This window comes from Hemibagrus wyckioides, linkage group LG06, assembly GCF_019097595.1.
Source record: "Hemibagrus wyckioides isolate EC202008001 linkage group LG06, SWU_Hwy_1.0, whole genome shotgun sequence".
Lineage (NCBI taxonomy): Eukaryota > Metazoa > Chordata > Actinopteri > Siluriformes > Bagridae > Hemibagrus > Hemibagrus wyckioides.
Genome location: NC_080715.1, coordinates 31,042,125 through 31,061,808, shown reverse-complemented (window position 1 = coordinate 31,061,808; position 19,684 = coordinate 31,042,125). Strand labels below are relative to the sequence as shown.

Sequence of the window (19,684 nt, the reverse complement as noted above, 5' to 3'; positions counted from 1 at the left end):
ATTGTTATAATAGTAGTCATCCATGTTCTTAGTCATTGACAGAGTTTGTCATGCCAAATTTGTTCATTGTGAAATGCTTTTATTTCTTTTGATAGGAGGTTTCAGCTAAAGAAAGGGAATGTAGATCATTGTGATAAATGATCTGTTTAACAACACATAGGGCTCTTTAAGAACAGGCTCTCCCTCATTGGCTCTAGGTATTAGTGATGGGAAGTTCGGATCATTTTACTGATTCGGTTCTTTGAATCTCATTCAGCAAAATGAACGAATCGTTTTTCGAAAAGATTAGTTTACATAACAAGTCTTTGGATTCACGTTGTTTGTTCTTGTAATGTGACTGCTTCCCGTCTCAGTATCTCATGACAAATACAATATTACATTAGTATTATTGACTTTATAAGGTATTAAATTATAACACTATAAGATATAAAATTATCAAAATATTTGTGCAATAAACATTAAAAAAAAAAAAATAATTCTGTCAGTCTCCTTTTTTATTGTTTAATATTTCTTGAGTATATGTGTGGTGTGTGAGGGTTTTTTTAAAATAAATAAATCCACATTTTTCTTGGAAATGCTAATTTGCCTGTTCTGTCTTTATCTGTAAACAAATACTACTTATTAAAATAAACTAAACCTGCAAACATAAAGTACCTATTGTTTATTTTGCCACCAATTGTGCATTTGCTGGTATAATACTGATAACTCATAAACTCATAAATAAGAGAAAAGCAAATAACACTATTAATGTGAATAATTAATATTAGTTTCATACATTAAGGTTATGTTTAGGTCAGATTCTATATTATTAAATAACTGCATATGGATTAAAAACAACACTCAGATTTATGCATGAATTTATACATTTCTATTTTCTACACTGCAGGGTTAGCTGAGGTTTATTCAGATAAATAATACAAAGAATAAATAAACAGTAAGTTAATAAATAAAATAAAAAGTAAGTAGATAAATAAGAAAGAAAGAATGATTTTCCCTAATGAAGTTTAAAGCATTAACCAACTCTTTATTAAAACATTTAGTGTTATGGAAAAGAACCATAATGGCAGATATTCACACATTTATAGTCTGTAGGAAATAAAAAGCTATATTGCATTACATAACAGTAAGAGTAAAAAACTGTAAGGATGTTTGAGAATGAACTCATTTCTTTATCCAATAAAGCGGTCATGTCACGGTACAAACCCGAAGACTCGAAAAGTGAACTAATCTTTTCTGTTTCCGGCTCAGACTGCATTGCCTTAGCATATGGGGCTGTCACGTGATGAACGAATGAATCGAACCCAAGGACTCGAAAGGTGAACTTATCTTTTCTGTTTACTGAGCTTATGCGATGTTGCGCATGCGCCGTCTACACAAAATGAATGATTCACTCCCCGAGATGACTCGATGTTCTCGAGTCATGGGAAAGATTCGTTCAAAATGAACGAATCATTCGTGAACGACACATCACTACTAGGTATCAGAAAAACGCACGTGTGCTGTGTCTAGTGTGTAAAAGTTTCTTGTATTAATGACACGAGCTTTTGTTAATAAATATCACGTTTACATGTGGACGTTGTGGTGTTGATTCCTGGGACGTACAACAGCCATCAAATGTTCAATGAGGAGACCTGAGAGCAAAATCGAGCACCGTGACAGAAGTTCAAAGCTGTAAACAGAGAGCTATTAAGCCGCAAGCTGGGCTTCCCAGGTAGCAGCAGCAGCCTGCAGACCACTCACTCCAGCCAGCCCCACGCCTCAGCTGCTTGTTTCAACAGTTAGATGAAGACTTTGGCAGCTTTGTGTGGCCTCATCTTGCTGACAGCTAAGTACAGAAAAAATACAGGCAGAAAATACAGAAAAACCAATAGACCAATCCGTGTGGCAAACAATCAAAAAACTCATGAAAACTAAAAAACAGGACAAGGTCGATAACAATACAGGCAAAACGCAATGAAAGCAAAGAACGGCTCGGTATGCAGGAATATTGTCATACTTCGTGTCCGCTAACCAGGATGTGCTCCGTGTGACCCGGAAGACCTCAGTACAAGCAGAAAAGTCCATGAGGCTTAAATATAAAACTGTCGATGGAGTAGACAAAGTGTTTAGCTCTTGTGAAGTTGATATGAATGTGAAGATGTGAAGTTCACACTTTGACAGGAAATCATGATGGAGTTTATGCTCTTTTGAACAGAGAGAACTGCTTCGTGATTCAAGCTCTGGCAGCTGTAGATTCAGCAAATGCTGTGAGCCAGATGTATACGGTGAATACAAATCATTCATTCTACAATCACTCCACAAGTAGGATAAAGCACCTGTGAGCTGACAGCAACCCTGAGACTTGACCAGTTTGAAACGGTCTGTTGGCTATTGCAGAAAGCAGTGCAAAGCATTAAAAAGCCAACAGATATACCCAAACCGAAGGAGATTCTGAAGCCGATTCAGCAGTACTCTTGTGTTACCCTCACTTACACGTTGGCTGATGTACTTCCAGTGATGACCAAATCGAAAAGGAGGATGTCAATATGGCATCAGATCCACTGTGAAAGCATCTATCACAGGCAAATGATCAGGTAACAGAAACAAGTTGGTAAGATGGTTTAGTCTTTTGTCCTGCTCTAAGTGCCCAGCCAATAACAATTCCTGAAGGCTGTGTTGTCTCCTCCTTAGTTTGAGTATCCCACATCACTCAATACAATCTTTAAAAATTAAAAACGGAGGCGTTTAGTCTCATATCTGCTCTAGGGGAAAATCCCCAAGGGAAGGAGAAAGAAGTGGTGATTTATTTTCATTTTTGTTCCCTATGCTCGTCATGTTCCCCAGGCTTTCTAGGTTCCTCAGACTCCTAACACTCCACATCTTCAAGGTGGTTCTGCAGATAAAATACAGATTATTGTAAAATGTTCAACGTATTCATGTAAGAAATGCCAAGAGGTATTAGATTTACTTTTCTGACCCATAAATGACACATGGTATCCGTTAGCAGTCAAGATAGTTGAGTGAGAGCAAAAACTTACTTTGAGTAACTCAAAGCACTGTTTCAGAGTTTCCATCATCGCTGTGTGCTCTGCCTTCTGGTTTCTGTGTGCCTGACTTTGCTCCTGCTCCTAAAACACAGCCATGAAGCAAAAGATGTTCAAACTTGGAAAAATCAACAGTTCATTTGCTGGTTATAATGATAATTCCATATAAACACAACAACGGTTCTATTACTCAAATCTTGGACAGATGGACACAAATGGACGATCTGAAAACAATGCTGTGTAAAAAAAAAAAAATCCCTTACATTTAGTGGCATGTTGAGGGTTTCCTTCATCTGCGTGAACTTGGATTTCAGGTCACTGTGAGCCTGCCGCAACTGATTACACTGCTAAAACACAGCCATGGGAAAAGAAAAGGTTTAAGCTTTAGTGCTAAAAGTGAAGTGTGAAAGTCAAGGTCAAGTAGAAACTTTTCTGTGCCTTATCAGTACTAGGGCATTCATGGCTTAAGAAGAGGAAAAGCTTACTATTATTAAGTCAGTCTGCTGTTTTAATAATTCCACGAATGATGACTGGATGGCCTCGATGTCACGATCCTAAAACACAGTCAAAGAGAAAATGAAAAGTTTTGAATGTTCTACAATCTACGAAGGGCCACTCGCTTTCCCCTTTTTTGAAAATATGTATTAAACAGTGATTCTAATTTTGAAATTTGTCTTCTTTTGTGTGGAAAGTAAGGTACTAATTTTTGATGACAATTATCCTACTTTGTTGTAGTGAATGTATTTGTAATGAATGTTTTGGACATCTCAAAATTTGTGGTTCAATCCAACCCGGTCCATTGTGGGGTCCCAAAGAAAAAGGGCAGCTAGGGGTATGATGATATACTCAGGTCACGGTTTGAATTCAGCTATCAGTACTGAATAATAAGAGTGATTCAGGGCTGGTGTTGCTTGAAAGCTGATGAAAAGCTGTATAACGTGTGTAATGTGGCTGTTGGTTAGATCTGATGATTCTCGTCTTGGTAATGATGCAGTCTCTCCAAGAAAGAATGTGATCACATGAACAGCATGCTCTCTATATATCTCTGTATTAATGTCTAATGCTGTAGTGGGGTTCAGTTACTATAACAAGAATTACCAGGTCTTTCAGTCTCCTATCATATAACAATTGACGAAGAATAATAATAATAACTAGTAATTCATCGTGCAACATGAACATAAACATGAGCAAGACCTCACAGTATTTCTAAAGGAACTGTGTAATGCAAGAATTTTCTCACTTACCATCCTTACTTGCATTTGTTTCTTGCTCTGGTAAACTTCCAGTATGCATTCTTTTACTTGGAGGACCATATTGTTATCCGACCTTACTAAATTCTGATATTTTGCCTCAGCGTTAGCCAGAGAGACCTGGAAGTTCGACAAGAAAACCTTGTTGGCTTTATTTCTAATGACACATTCAGACATTTTTGAGGTCTCATCAGAAGAGCCTGAAATGTTTTGGGTTACATGAGAAGTGTGTATTAAAGTTTCCTTCACCTGTTTGTCTGTTAAAGTTTTCTTCAGCTGCTTACATTGCTTCTCCAGCTCACTGTGAGCCTGCCACACTTCCTCATACTCCTACAACACAGCCAGAGAGCAAAAGAGATTTAATGTTTGATTTTCACATTTCCAATAGGCTTCTTTGGTCCATGTGAGAAAATGTGTATTGAACAGATGCTGTACTTAAACTGGAAATCATTGGTTTTATGATAATCATAATTTTCTTTTTATATTTTTCATTTTCAACTGGATGAAACTTTGTTATCAAAAATGATTGCTCATACCAGGCATTTGCCTCACACTTTACTTAGTTTTATTTTTATTTATTTGGGGAAAGGGGTATTTATTTTCTGTTTTATTAAAACGAGCTTTGAAGCCATTTTATTAAACCTGTTACTTTTATTAAACATGTCTTTAAGGTTCATTATTAAGTAGCACTCAGACCAGATTTTGGCTTATTAGTTAAAGTGAAGTTTACCTTTCGTGTGGAAGACTTCATGGCTTTATGCTGGGCCTCTAGGCTGGCTATCGCCATACATTTCATCTTACACTCCTAAAGCCAAGGAGAAAAAGACAGTGAAACTTGATTTTTTTTTTTTTGTCCCATCAATAATGCACCAAAGTGGTTCATCATTTTTAAAGACCTGAAAAAAAAACTGCTTGGCACAATGATTGTCTTACTGACCATCGCTAATCCATCATGCTCTAACCCGATCTTAAACAGTTCTTTCTTCAGCTCCTTCACTGAGCCTTGCAGTTTGGTCACTTCAGACATCAGTCCAGCCTTCTCCCTTTTTAGCTGAGCACAGGACACAACCACCAGCTCATTTTTCTCCTCAGTTTCAGCCAAAGACACCTGAAAGTTCAATAAACCAAATCTTGTCACATGGGCTGCTGCACTTTTAATGAGTAACTATAATATACTGTGAATTTCAGTCAAGTAGGAACGACGGACAAAGCCCACCTCCTGAGGATTATTCCTCACAGTGGTGTTATAACTATGTTGAGCAAAATGAACACACTGAGAGATTCCTTAGCTGTCTGAGGGACAATGGAGTTTATGTGTTAGCTAGTCTCAACCTCAGACATTATCCCCACAAACCTTTGGCTGAAGGTTTCATGCTTACAGCACACAAATTTGGAAACAAATTGGAAACACTTCAGGAGTTTTGAAGTTGTCAACTGGCTCGTCAAATTCTAAAGGATTTCTGGGAGACGTGCGTGTCATCCTTTTTTTAACGGTTCACCGCGAAACGAAGCCATCGTGACGCTCTACTTCCCTCATGGAAGAAAGAAGATGCCGTGTTTACGACCGTGACACTGAGCACTTATGAGGATCAGTTATGCTGGAACTTCCATATGATGTGAAGTTCACGGTATAGACCCATTCATCAAACTCTTCCGTGTGTGAAAAGGTCGAAATGTTGTCTAAAATCCAGAGTGAATGCAGGTTTTTACTGTTAATTGTGCTCATTATTATAGCGTTAAAAGGTGTATTGTGTGAGTTTCTGAAGCAGGACGACAAAATCACAAGCTTAGTGATTTTATGTTGAATAAAACACAACATTTCTGTCTAGCGTGTCTGATATCCAGAGGAAACACAGTCAGTCGAGCATTACAGAGAAGAAACACTTAAAGTCATGATTGCAGAAAGGCTATCGTTCTTTAAATGTGTGTGTCATATACATGAATTTTTTCCTCCCCACTAAAATCACGTCCAGTCATCACTGCTCACACCTCTCAGGCTCCAAACATCTCAGTGTCCATTTCACTGTGCAGATATTTCTGTCTCAATATTTATCGTACTGTTTGGTTATCACATTACTCTGAGAAGCAGTGTTTAGTGTGAGGCTTTTCTCTCTTACCTTGGATTTGCACTCACACTCCCTGTGTGCCTCACGGAGCCTTTCCTCCTGCTCCCTCACTCCATCCTTCAGGTCAGATCTCTCACTGTCCACCGGAGCACTGACCACCTCGTCCTTCTGAATCTCCTCCTCAGCCTCAACCAGAGAAACCTGAAAGTGCAAATGCTGACTGTTATTTTCATTTACATAAACATTCAGACATGAAGATTTGGTCGCTCATCAGTTATACAAAAGGACGCATATCGCTTACAATACAATGTCACGTTCATCCAAATTTTAAGGAAACATTATGTATTAAACTTCAAAACAAACTACAAAATTCTAACTTTTCCTGAGAAAAAAGCACAGTAAATGATAGAAGACTTGGTCTGGCTCGCTGTCCTTAGCCTAGAGCTGGAAAAATAAACTTCACGTGTCAAAGCCTTCATTACAGATATTTAAAACACTCTTATCCTGAAGAACCGGATATTCTCACAGCCACATGAGAAGTGTATAAAGCTTTTACTGATATATCCCTCCATTTCTATAAAGGTTGGTCTTTTGGGTTGCAATTTTTTTTTGACAATGTCCTGAAATGATTTAATGACAAATTCTGAAATTTAAGGAAAGATTGAGTTTTTGTCATATTGTAGGAAGATAAATATATAAAGGTGCAGAAAAATGCTATGATATAAAAACGCTAGCTGAATCAGTGGATCAGTTTTCATTCCTGTTTTCCGGATAAAGGTTATACACTTATTAAATCTCTAACACTGTGCAGAATTTGAATAGACTATATTTAGTAAGAGCAATAAATAGTAATAAATGGTTAAATATACAATATTGTTAAATTTAGTGTAAAAACAAACACTGAAGCAGCTTTAACTCTTCAGACAAAACAGTGTAACTTCATTCATATCAGTGAACCAGGATTAATGAACAAGTATAAACAGGGGGAAAGCGCTCAGTTTCTGCTGAAGAATAAATTAAAATATAAGACATAAAATAAAGTTCCCATTAAAATGCTCTGAATGCTAACGAGTCTCGTGACACACTTCACCTACACCGTAACCAAGGGCAACGGCTGAGCTAATGTAGCTACCTAGCTAACACCTAGTTCCTACTGGCAACATTTTTATACTTAGCTATTAACGTGAGCTCAAAACCCTTTAATTTCACATGGTGTTGGTTTATTCTGACATTACTGAAGAGTTTTGTCCTGGAGGATGTAGTGATCGTACCTCAGGGTGGACAGCGCGGTCAGACTCTGGGACTCGGACATCGTCCTCATCGGACTCCACCGAAGCAGAATCTGCATCAGCACACAAAACACCACAGGACCATGAAGCTACTGATCTATTTCTACTATAAATCTACTGAAATAACTAAACTGTGAGGTATGGAGAGAGAGAGAGAGAGAGAGAGAGAGAGATACCCTCGGTGAGAGCTGTGTCCGGGAGCTCCTCTGTTTTCTCTCCATTCCCGCGCTTCTTCATCCAGTAATAAACCCCTGTGGCCGTGGCTGCAGCTCCAGCCGCAAACAGCAGAGGGCGCACAGGAAGATCCGCCATCCGAAAACGAAATAAACTCATTAAATGCAGCATTGTAGCACTGACCTCGGTTAATAAGCCGCTCTGTTAGAAAGATACAATAAACACTGAAACCTTCTTCTTACATTCTCTACGTCATCTTCTGTTACGACACAATGACGCAACTCACTCCAAACTTTCTTCCAGAAGGTTCCAGACCTGCAAAGTGATGAGATGTCCAGCAGACTCCTTCACCGTCTGCTCTTATTATGTATTATTTTAACAATAAATAATATTATTAATTTTTTATATATATGCCAAAAGTTTTGGGACACCCCTCCAAATCATTGAATTCAGGTGTTGTTTTTCAGGGGTTGGGCTCGGCCCCTTAGTTCCAGTGAAAGGAACTCTTAACTGCTTCAGCTTCATACCAAGACATTTTGGACAATTTCATGCTCCCAACTTTGTGGGAACAGTTTGGGGATGACCCCTTCCTGTTCCAACATGACTGCACACCAGTGCACAAAGCAAGGTCCATAAAGACATGGATGAGTGAGTTTGGTGTGGAGGAACTTGACTGGCCTGCACCTCAACCCGATAGAACACCTTCGGGATGAATTAGAGTGGAGACTGAGAGCCAGGCCTTCTCGTCCAACATCAGTGCCTGACCTCACAAATGCACTTCTAGAGAAATGGTCAAAAATTCCCATAAACACACTCCTAAACCTTGTGGAAAGCCTTCCCAGAAGAGTTGAAGCTGTTATAGCTGCAAAGGGCGGAACAACTCCATATTACATTCATGTGCATGTAAAGGCAGACGTCCCAGTTTTGGAATGGCTCGCAGTCTCCACTCTAATTCATCACAAAGGTGGTTGAGGTCAGGACTCTGTGCAGGCCAGTCAAGTTCCTCCACACCAAACTCACTCATCCATGTCTTTATGGACCTTGCTTTATGCACTGGTGTACAGTCACGTTGGAACAGGAAGGGGTCATCCCCAAACTGTTCCCACAAAGTTATGACACAAACAAGGTAACAAACACAAATACAAGCCAACATTTTTTTTTTTTTTCCTATTGCAACTTTAATAAAATGTCCCAGACACACTTAATCAGGATTGGTGGCTGTATTATCTGTCTTTATTTTACATCTGGTACATTACAGTAGGTAAGAGAAGGCAGCTGCACTCTGCTGTTATGTTTCATTGACGTATGCTCGGCTTTGAATGCGCAGCACCATGCGGCGAGCGTAGAAGTCCCGGTATTCAGCTGGCAACTCATCCAGCGCTCCCAGTGCCCGCTCCAGGGCCTGCAGGGCTCGCGCCGCTGCCACCGGGTCCTTGTTCCCATATGGGTCCTTCTTATCGTAGCTGTCCAGGGGCAGGTGGCGCCAGAACACATTGACTCCAACTCCGAACTGAAGAGCCAACGTGTTGTGAAACCAAAGGGCTGGAAAAAATGAGTTATCTGTTATTATTTTTTAATCTGAAAAACCACTGCGAGCAAATGGAACCAGAAAATAACCACTTTAGTATGCTAAAGGCAATGCTAAGGGCAAATATTTGTGAAATATATACATGCACTATATTGGCAAATGTTTTGGGACACCCCTCCAAATCATTGAATTCAGCGGTTGTTTTTCAGGGGATGGGCTGTGAGGTCAGGCACTGATGTTGGTCATGAAGGCCTGGCTCACAGTCTCCACTCTAATTCATCCCAAAGGTCTTCAATCAGGTTGAGGTCAGGACCCTTGTCCAAAATGTCATGGTATGCTGAAGCATTAAGAGTTCCTTTTCACTGGAACTAAGGGGCCGAGCCCAACCCCTGAATTCAATAATTTGGAGGTGTGTCCCAAAACTTTTGGCAATATAGTGTACATCGCACAGCTGTAATAGTTTTATTTCTAATGGTTTTGTGGCTAAAGAATGTCGTACCTGGGATGAAGAGCACGTCACCAGGTTCTAAAACACACTCATATCGACACGCTTTCACAAAATTTGGATAGCGTTCCAAATCTGGAGTGTCGATGTCCAAAACTTCAGACTTATCACCTGCTTAGAGAGAATAAAGTGTCACACCATGGTGCTATTGGCATCTTTAAAAATGTGTGACGTAATATGGCATTGACACTCACCTGACAGGTAAAGGTGCAACGCATCTTGGGGGCTGTAGAGAACGACACGCTTTCGCCCGGTCACCTGAGCCAGCAGGTTGTCCATGACCTGGTTGAGACAACACGAATAAACGAAGGGAATAAATCTAAATCTTAGGACTTTTTCCTTTCCCTCTCTAGATTTAGCCTTGAACTAAAGTATGTTACTCACCAGATCTAATATTGCAAAACAAAGATTTTAACATAAATCATAGCAGAGTACTAGAAATGACAGACAGACAACATACATCATGAAAGCATGGATACTGATTTATAAATAATTCCACAATAAATAGTGAATAAGGTGAGCTCCAAGAAACAGGAATCTGCTAAATTATTGTTTTTTAGTGACAGAACAAAAATAGGGAAAGATATCAGAGCTTCAGAGCTTGGATGACAGAGAATGGTTATAACCACTGATGAAAACTATTCTACCTGATTTTGGTGCCATTGGGTCTAGACCCAGACTTACACAAATACAACGCTTTCACTCAGGAAGGGCAGCAGGTGTGATAAACTTTTCAGTGAATTATACTGATTTAGATATTATAATAATATTATAATTATATAATAAAGAATTATATTGAATTCTATTATATTATACACTATATAGGCAAAAGTTTTTGGACATCTACCTTTAAATGCACATGAACTTTAATGACATCTCATTCATTATCCAAAGGCTTTAATATAGAGTTGTCCCACCCTTCACAGCCATAACAGCTTCAACTCTTCTGGGAAGGCTTTCCACATAGTTTAGGCGTGTGTTTATGGGAACTGTTCCTCTAGAAGTGCATTTGCGAGGTCAGACACTGATGTTGGACGAGAAGGCCTGGCTCACAGTTGCCACTCTAATCAGGTTGAGGTCAATTTGCGACATCTGCACACCTGTGTGCCTCAGCAAGTGCTGACCCTACTCTGTGATTTGAGTTACTGTTTTTACCCAATTTCTTCCATTTTGTTATAATACCACTACAAGCTGACCGTGGAATATTTAGTAGTGAGGAAATTGCACAGGTGGCAACCTATCATGGTACCACGCTTGAATTCCCTGAGCTCCTAAGAGCGAGCCATTCTTTCACAAAATGTCTGTAGAAGCAGTCTGCATACCTAGGTGCTTGATTTTTATACACCTGTGGCCATGGAAGCAATCTGAAGGGGCGTCCCAAAACTTTTGGCAATGTAGTGTATATGAATATTTTAGAAAGAATTGTTGTATACTTTTGTAAACAACAACCATGCCACAGTTACTGAGCTCAGACTTTTCCCTGTTTGGATGTCGATCTGAAGCTCGTGGTCTGTATGAGTTTTAGCATCGTGCTGTTGCCACATGATCGGCTGATTGGATAACTACTTGAATGAGTAGGTTCTTAATAAAGTGGCTGGTGAGCATAAAGTGAGACCTTGTTATCAAGATAATATGCAGTGTTATGTGGTTGTCTTTGAGGTTATTTAATCTGTTTTCCTCAGATTTTCTGTCACGAACAGTACAGATTACACTCTAAGTGTCGTACAAATACATTTTCTATCCGGTGACATTTGCTCTGACTTTGTGCAATGTAAATAAAACCAGGAGAAAGCAGCTAACTTCTTTACTGTGTCTTCTGCAGGCTGATAACATGAAATACATGACGCTTTGCCTTACGCTCTAAGTACACCAGAGCTCAATAACCTGGATATCTTACCCAATCACCAGTTCAATAACAATATGATTATGAGATTCTCCTCACGTCGTAATGTGTCCATAGCTGCAAACCGGGTGAGCTGATGCGGAAAACACTGGAGAAAAACTGCTCAGGCTCAAAAAACGGAGGTATGCAGAAGTCTTGAGCCAGGTCAGGGAACTGCTTCCTCAGGTCAGCAGGCTCCTGAAAGGCCAATGGTTTAAAATGGAGTGATGAGAGTGGAGTGAAAATACTGTGGGACAGATTAAAATAATGCCTTTATAATAGCTATAAATGGCATTATTTATAGAAAGCACAATCTATGACTATTTATCAATTTTAAAAACGCCAACTTGTACCTTACGAGCATCTTCTCCAAGTGATCTTAAGTAGTAACTCTCATCCTGTTAAAATAGGTTGTGGTGGTTCAGAGCAAGAAAGCAGCGATCATTATAATCTTTGATTTGGATCATTTTCCCTCAAATTCAAAGACTTAATTCAGTCTGGTTACCTTACTAATGAAGAACTCTTCATGCTCTGCTTCTGCTGCAGCTCTCTGGACAAACTTGTCAAATGGTAATGTCCTAAGACATAAAGAATATATATAAAAAAACAATCATTCAAAAGAATCCAAAAGATTCGGTTTACAATTTCTTTTAAATTCTAAAAGTTATATATAATTGCATCCAAGTTACGTCATTCAGCTTCGGTATATACTTTCTCCTTGTCAGATTCATGGCAGATCCCAGGAACACTCAGTATGAGGTGGAACACACCCTAGACCATCTACTGGTATGTTTTTATAAGATTAATATTAGAACTTGTGTACATGTTATTACTAAACATACCTGTATAAGAAATTCTTATGAAGAAAATCCATCTGAGGAACACTAGACACATGAACTTTGACCTCCCGGCTTCCTCCCTTTGCTGCCAGGTAATCCACTGTCCATTTTTCCAGGCATGGCCCTAAATGCACTCCCTTGAGTACCGCTGGTTTCCTCTGCAAAAGAAACACAAGGGAGAAAGATCTGTTTAGTGACAATGCTGGGAAACTGATTCAAATCACTGCTTTTATCGTTGTTACAGTGATTACGTTTTTTAAACGTATTATACAGGGTTGATGTGGTGGTTCAGTGGGGAGAAGAGAGTCCTCGCATTGATCCTCAGTTGGGGTTACTGTCTGTGTTTAGCTTCATATGTTCTCCCCATGCTCACGTGGATTTCCGGTTTCCTCCTGCATCCCAAAGGAAGTTAAACTGTCCCAAGGTGTGAATGAGTGTGTGCATGGTTCAAGCCCATTCCATTCACGAATTATTCCTGCCTCGCTCTCCATGTTTTCATGGTTACTAGAACTTTGGATCATTGATCAGAAGATCAGGGTTCAAGCCCCAGCACCACCAAGCTGCCACTGTTGGGCCCTTGAGCATGGCCCCCAACCCACCCTGCTCCAGTGGCGCTGCATCATGGCTGACCCTGCACTCTGACCCCAACTTCCAAGGATGGGACATGCGAAGAAAGAATTTCACTGTGCAGTAATGTATACGTTACAAATAAAGACAACTTAACTTATTAATTTAATATAAACATAAATGTAACGCAACCATTAAACCAAGTGTGTGACGGCGTGCTACTATTAAGACATCCATTAACGAAACAAATGTACTAGTTAGCAATTATATATACACGTTTGTTTGTTTGTTTGTTTTTTTTTTTACCAAAGGATAGATCTCCTTTATGAAGAGCTCCTTATCCACATCTGTGAAGACAGACACCTCGACTCTTTCCTGACATTCCATACAGAACTCGACTTCTTGCACCTTCTCCAGCTCTTCATCTGGTCCTGAGCACACTTTTCTCAGTTTAACTTGGCTCAATCCTGAATAGACACACAGTGCACTGTGTAGGGCGTGTCTTCCGCTGTTTATCTACCCTTAATAGTGCACTAATGTAGAGAATATGTAGCTATTTGGAACTCAGCCTTTATGTATTTTGGTGCATTACTTACATCTTCCCCAGAAACAGAAGTATACACTCAAATACATGCACTTTTCACACGCAGCAGATGTTCAAACTTCATAAACAAATATTTAAAAAACGTGTACAAATATAACAGTACATGTTTAACTCATGAACAAGCTCAAACTGTTTCAATAAACGATAGGAACCGTAATAGTCGGCCGTGGCAGGCGGAGGGACTGCTTTAGGCGATGGGAAGAGAAACATGGCGCTGCCCTTACTCAGATGGAGCTGTAGAAGGCCTGCTGCGGGTCTGAACGCTTATCTAAGATTTAACAAACAAAACGAAATACGAAATCAATCCGTTGTTAAAAACCAGGCCTCGTTATCGTGTGTTGTGTCCGGGGTCCGGTACTGCAGCTCGGACAGAGAGGGACGCAGACAGACGCGGAAGGTTGTGGTGGTAGGCATCCCAAATCCGTTCATCTGGTTCCGGACTAAATTCTGCTTCTTCCTCATTCGCGCTTATTTCGACAAAGATTTCAGCATAGAGGAGTTTACTGACGGAGCCAAACAGGTGAGCTGCCTTTATTTCATGTGTCACGTGTTGAAAAGGAGTCCTGTAGAAAGCTCTTCAGTGCTCTCGGCTTATATACAGCTCCAGATCAGCCATCAGCTGGTCCGAGTAAATGTCCAGGCCGGCTGTGGTGAGGGTACAGTCCAGTACTCCGGAAAGCCGGGGAGGGGGGGGGATGTGAACCCTTTAACAGCTTCATGCGTAATGGTAAAGATGGTACATGCTTAATGCAGTAAAAAAAAAAATAGCCTATTATATTACTTCAATAACTTTTCATTCAATGTATTATATAGTGATTTTAAATTTGTTATTCTTGTTAGAATGTGTTGATTTTTTTTTTATAACAGCATCCTCTGCCAGTTTTAGGACAAATCACAGGTTTATGTTAACATGCTCATTCTAATAGGTTTAAATATGGCCAGTAAAGAAGGCATGGTTACAGTCAGTGAAGGAGGCGTGGCCTCTGTACTGTCTATCCCAGTGAAGGAGGTGTGGTCTCTGTATGTCTATCCCAGTGAAGGAGGCGTGGCCTCTGTACTGTCTATCCCAGTGAAGGAGGCGTGGCCTCTGTACTGTCTATCCCAGTGAAGGAGGCGTGGCCTCTGTACTGTCTATCCCAGTGAAGGAGGCGTGGCCTCTACTGTCTATCCCATTAAAGGAGGTGTGGTCTCTGTACTGTCTATCCCAGTGAAGGAGGCATGGCCACCGTACTGTCTATCCCAGTGAAGGAGGCGTGGCCACTGTACTGTCTATCCCAGTGAAGGAGGTGTGGTCGCTGTACTGTCTATCCCAGTGAAGGAGGTGTGGTCTCTGTACTGTCTATCCCAGAGAAGGAGGTTTGGCCACGGTATTGTCTATCCCAGAGGCGTGGCCACTGTTCAATCAGTGTCAAAGTCAAGTCAAAGTCAAAGAAGCTTTACTGTCACTTCAACCATATATAGCTGATGCAGTACACAGTGAAGTGAAACAATGTTCCTCCTAGACCAGAGATGCTACACAGAACACAGACAAAGTACAGTGACGCAGACAAACATGGAGCTATAACATAGAGATAAAAAAATTAAACTGTAATTTAAAAATTAAAATTAAACTAAAAAATTAAACTATACTTAAGGTGCAATCTTTAAGAACTAGACATACAACAGAAGTGCACAGGAAGACAAGACAGTGCAGACAAACAACATATAGGCCGACTTTGTGCAATGAACAAGACAATGTTAGTCAATGAAAGAACAGTGTATACAGTGATTGCAGATATTGAAGTGACACATGTAAACAGGATTAATATAAATATAAATGTAAAGTGACATGTGCGTGCAAACAGGACAATTTAGTGTGTGTGTGTGTGTGTGTGTCTGACTATGTCCAGCACAGTTCAGTTCTTTTTTTGTGCATGTGTGTTATGTATGTGTGTGTGAGTACGTGTCCAGCACAGTTCAGTTCTCCTTTGAGATCAGATCTTGGTTGTATGTGTGTGTGTGTGTGCATGTGTCCAGCTCAGCTCAGTTCTCTTTTGAGATACCTGATTGCCTGAGGGAAGAAACTGTTTAACAGTCTGGTTGTGCGGGTCCGAATGCTCCGGTACCTCTTTCCGGATGGCAGAAGGGTGAAGAGTGTGTGTGAGGGGTGTGTGGGATCATCCACAATGCTGTTAGCTCTGCGGATGCAGCGTGTGGAGTAAATGTCTGTAATAGAGGGAAGAGAGACTCCAATGATCTTCTCAGCTGTCCTCACTATTCGCTGAAGGGTCTTGCGGTCCGAGACAGTGCAGTTCCCAAACCAGGCAGTGATGCAGCTGCTCAGGACGCTCTCGATGGTCCCTCTGTAGAAGGTGGTCAGGATGGGAGGTGGAAGATGAGCCTTCCTCAGCCTTCGCAGGAAGTAGAGACGCTGCTGGGCTTTTCTGGTGATGGAGCTGCTGTTGAGTGACCATGTGAACACCAAGGAATTTGGTGCTCTTGACGATCTCCACGATGGACCCATTGATGTTCAGTGGAGAATGGTCACTCTTCAATGGTCATTAAAGGAGTTGTGTTTTCTGTGCATTTAGTGTCAGTAATGAAGCCGTGGCCTCTGTGCCATCAGTGTCAGTGAAGGAGGCATGGCTTCCCTGTCCTTAAAGCCAGCACCTTAAGTTTAGACTATTTACACAAAACTGAACTACACATTCTGCCAAAAGCTTTAAATCACGTAGTGTTATGTTTTCCACTTCTTCAAACATATCTTGTACAATGTTATTGGCTTGTGTCATAGACATGTCTGTTCATTCTTTTTCCCCCTATTCTAGGCATTTTCACATGTATCCCGACTGCTGTCTCAGTGTCAGTTTAAAGAACTTGAAGGTCTAGTTGCTAACGATGTAAGTACAAGAACGTGAATGTGTTTTCATGTAAACTCTTTGAATTGAGTCAGGCAAATCATGATGTCATTTGAATGACCCTGCTCGGTTAAGTGAATTGTGATGGTCATCACTCTTGAATATGCAGCCAGTGCTCATCTTGATCTGTGCATAATCTTAGTGGCTCTCTATCCTGTAGGTACTTGGGAAACTGGAGGAGAAGTGTGCCGATCTCCCACTGAGCTATAAAAGAGCACTTTTGGCTGATCCTGATGACATCATGTACACAACGCCAGCAGATGTGGGGTTTTGCTATGAGAATGATGGTGGGATGAACCTTTAACCTTTGTTTTTTTTCTGTAGAAAAAACACATTGACTAATTTTAAAGATAAACCAGCTCAAGGTGGATCTTTGAGATGTGGGTAATGAAAGAAAACAGATAATGTGGAGTATGTAAGCAAGTAATGGGGAAAAAAGTGTCTAATTTACCATTCCTTTATTTATTCATGAGACAGTCGATCAGAAGTGAACTGAACAAAAACCTTCTCTGCTTAGTATATGTCTTCTTTTGTCTCCTTCTCAGGGAGGAAGTTTGTCAGTATCTTGATGCGCTTCTGGTACTTAACCAGTGCCCGGCTGCCAGAGGACACAATGGAGGGAGCGCGAATCTTCCAGGTGGCCATCGGGAAAAACGGGGAGAAGCCCGAGAGCAAGAGGCTGCTCACGGCCAATTACGAGTGAGTCCACAAATACTGGGACATTATAAATATATAGTATGTTACAAATAAGTGTTAATATAGATGTATAGATTCTGGTGTAATTAAAAATATCAGAATGTCAAAAACATTGCTTTGATTGATTCAAGGACAAAGACTTTGAACAAATGACAGTAATGTTTCTAAACTGATTTCATTCCTTTAGGTCTCTACATAAAATGTCTCCTAGTGTATGTGTGTGTGTGTGTGAGAGAGAGAGAGAGAGAGAGAGAGAGTGAGAGTGAGTCTGGCCAGCTAATTGAACAGGTTAATGATGATATTTATGATTGACGGTTTACGTGAAAAATTCCTAATCTGTAAGCCGTCATGTGGAGCAGGAAGTGCAGCGTGGTACTGAACCTGAGACTACCTGTAGGAGGTTATGTGATTTCGGTTGCACTGGAATTGAACGTAAACGTGACTCGCACTCGGGTCCGCATTTGTTCAGGAAGTAAAGTTCAAAACAACACGTGTAGCATGAGTGACTAGGGGAATGTTGTGGCACACAGAAGAGGTGAGGGAGGTAAAAGCACTTTGTCAACAATACTTAACGATAAGATATGAATTGCATAAAACAGGCAGCTTCCTGTCTTCATCAACACAGAATCTTTCATGAGGCACAAGCGGAATGAAATTCAGCATTAGTCAGTTGTGTTGAAGAAATGCCTTAGTGCTAAGGATAAAAAAAAACAACCCAATAAATAAAATAAGAATGAGCCAGAAACAACTAATCACTGACTAAGCAGTCTGCTGCTTAGAGGCTCAGTCCATTTCCGTATTTAAATGACTCTCCAGATGGACATCTTGTGAAACCCAGTATTACCTGTGTGTGTGGGTTCCATGTTCCAACCCTCTCTGCTCCAGGATCGCTGTGTCATGGCTGACCCTGTGCTCAGACTCCAAGAGTTGCTGTATGTGTGAAATGTAAATTCTCTCTCTTTCTCTCTCACCAATCCTGGAGTGTGGTTTTAAGCACTGTAAGACTGTAACATTATTAAAAACACAGAAGAGCGCTGTTATAGGATGAACTTCTCAGCTTTGACTTTGACTTTATTTTGCAGATTTCAGAGGGAGTTTACTCAAGGAGTGACACCAGACTGGACCATCACTAGAATAGAACACTCAAAGCTGCTTGATTAAAACGTTGGGCTCTCTGTTTAATGGCACCTGACTGAAACAACATACCATACTGTCAATGAGCCACGTTTGTTGTCTGGAAAGTAAAACCTGACACATGGACAATATTCACATTCACTCTAATTCATTCTGTGAGAATGATCCTATAGAATTAATAGGTAAATTAACGAATCTGTAAGAGTTCTCGTGTCATTTCGGACCTGGGTTCAATATTCACCAGACTTTCATTGTTGAGAGAGTTTTACGTTTCGTTTTAGGTCCTGTAAGTCTTTTGTGCTATTATGTCACTTGTTCATGTTTGATAAGGAATCTGAAATTTGGTCCAATATAACACTTAAACTATTTGTCAGTATATTGCAGATTGTAATTTGAAACAGAATTGCATTTGCATTTCTAAAATGAATTTGTATCTTTTCTATTGACAGATGTAATTAAATAAATGTAAATCCAAAAAAGCAAGTTTATCTGATGAATTTCAGAATCTGGGAAAGGTGCAATACACAACTAGGTTTGTGGACACCTGACCATCCACAAACACCATACGTATGTGTTTCTTTCCAAAAAACAAAGGAGGCACCCCAAAATTGTACAGAATGTCTCTGTATGCTGTAGCTTTACAGTTTTTCTTCACTGAAACTACATTGTTCCAGCATGACAATGCAACTGTGTATGAAGACATGGTGTGGAGGTTAAGCTTGGAGTGGAAGAACTGGAGTGTCTTGCACTGAGCCCTAACTCTGACTCAACCCCACTGGACACCTTTGGGATGAACTGAACCCCGTCACTCTTACATCGTCAGCGTCTGATCTCACTAATGCTCTTGTAGCTGAATGATCACTAATCCCCACGGACACACTCCAACATCTAGTGGAAAGAAGAGAGGAGCTTATTATACCAGTGAAGAGGAACACATCTGGAATGAGATGTTCATCATGGACATGTGAGTGTGGTGGTCAGGGGTGCACAAATGTTTGGCTCTATAAGTGTCTATAAGTCTTAGATTCCTGATGTGTTTATTGAAACTCTGATCATTTCGAAGTAGTCTATTCTAAATGAAAATGATGGAAGTTACTGAAGGAACTTGAATGAAATGCCTTGATGATGTTTAACATAGGCTTGTGATTCCGTTCCAGTCCGTTTAAACAAGTACACAGATTACAAATTAATACGTTAATAAACAAACATTTAACAGTTATTGTAACAATG

General features: G+C 40.3%; 3 protein-coding genes across 4 annotated transcripts; 1 reads left to right on the top strand and 2 right to left on the bottom strand.

Moving 5' to 3' along the window:
* Nucleotides 1–779: 779 nt before the first annotated feature.
* On the bottom strand, nt 780–8,312 carry LOC131354628 (myosin-8-like). 2 transcript variants are annotated; one of them, XM_058392505.1, is made up of 11 exons: nt 7,805–8,312; nt 7,611–7,681; nt 6,391–6,540; nt 5,211–5,381; nt 5,004–5,078; nt 4,523–4,603; nt 4,277–4,393; nt 3,509–3,577; nt 3,287–3,370; nt 3,018–3,107; nt 780–2,872 (listed from the first exon to the last, which is right to left on the bottom strand). In XM_058392505.1, exons 1-11 carry the CDS (start codon nt 7,971–7,973, stop codon nt 2,846–2,848), a joined length of 1,104 nt encoding a protein of 367 aa, XP_058248488.1. In that variant the 5' UTR covers nt 7,974–8,312; the 3' UTR covers nt 780–2,845. The 2 variants fall into 2 exon arrangements, with proteins under 2 accessions (XP_058248488.1, XP_058248487.1); XM_058392504.1 differs by having other exon boundaries at nt 782–2,872; nt 4,268–4,393; nt 7,805–8,302.
* Nucleotides 8,313–8,966: 654 nt separating this feature from the next.
* On the bottom strand, nt 8,967–13,743 carry tyw5 (tRNA-yW synthesizing protein 5). Its single transcript, XM_058392506.1, has 8 exons — nt 13,430–13,743; nt 12,560–12,714; nt 12,223–12,295; nt 12,071–12,115; nt 11,778–11,915; nt 10,030–10,117; nt 9,830–9,946; nt 8,967–9,344 (listed from the first exon to the last, which is right to left on the bottom strand). The coding sequence occupies exons 1-8, from the start codon at nt 13,508–13,510 to the stop codon at nt 9,091–9,093; spliced, it is 951 nt and encodes a 316-aa protein (XP_058248489.1). The 5' UTR covers nt 13,511–13,743; the 3' UTR covers nt 8,967–9,090.
* A 151-nt stretch (nt 13,744–13,894) lies between these two features.
* On the top strand, nt 13,895–19,636 carry maip1 (matrix AAA peptidase interacting protein 1). Its single transcript, XM_058392507.1, has 5 exons — nt 13,895–14,247; nt 16,535–16,606; nt 16,785–16,911; nt 17,170–17,323; nt 18,403–19,636. The coding sequence occupies exons 1-5, from the start codon at nt 13,936–13,938 to the stop codon at nt 18,479–18,481; spliced, it is 744 nt and encodes a 247-aa protein (XP_058248490.1). The 5' UTR covers nt 13,895–13,935; the 3' UTR covers nt 18,482–19,636.
* Nucleotides 19,637–19,684: the final 48 nt, after the last annotated feature.

Coding starts and splice junctions, on each gene's coding strand:
- LOC131354628 (XM_058392504.1), bottom strand. CDS start 7,973: ATGCTGCATTTAATGAGTTTATTTCGTTTTCGGATGGCGGATCTTCCT. Junction 6,541..7,610: donor ACCGCGCTGTCCACCCTGAG/GTACGATCACTA, acceptor TTGCACTTTCAG/GTTTCTCTGGTTGAGGCTGA. Junction 4,604..5,003: donor TGAAGTCTTCCACACGAAAG/GTAAACTTCACT, acceptor GCTGTGTTGTAG/GAGTATGAGGAAGTGTGGCA.
- tyw5 (XM_058392506.1), bottom strand. CDS start 13,510: ATGGAATGTCAGGAAAGAGTCGAGGTGTCTGTCTTCACAGATGTGGAT. Junction 10,118..11,777: donor AGCTATGGACACATTACGAC/GTGAGGAGAATC, acceptor TGTCTCAACCAG/GTCATGGACAACCTGCTGGC. Junction 9,345..9,829: donor TGACGTGCTCTTCATCCCAG/GTACGACATTCT, acceptor CATTTTTTCCAG/CCCTTTGGTTTCACAACACG.
- maip1 (XM_058392507.1), top strand. CDS start 13,936: ATGGCGCTGCCCTTACTCAGATGGAGCTGTAGAAGGCCTGCTGCGGGT. Junction 16,912..17,169: donor GTTTTGCTATGAGAATGATG/GTGGGATGAACC, acceptor TCTCCTTCTCAG/GGAGGAAGTTTGTCAGTATC. Junction 17,324..18,402: donor CTGCTCACGGCCAATTACGA/GTGAGTCCACAA, acceptor TTTATTTTGCAG/ATTTCAGAGGGAGTTTACTC.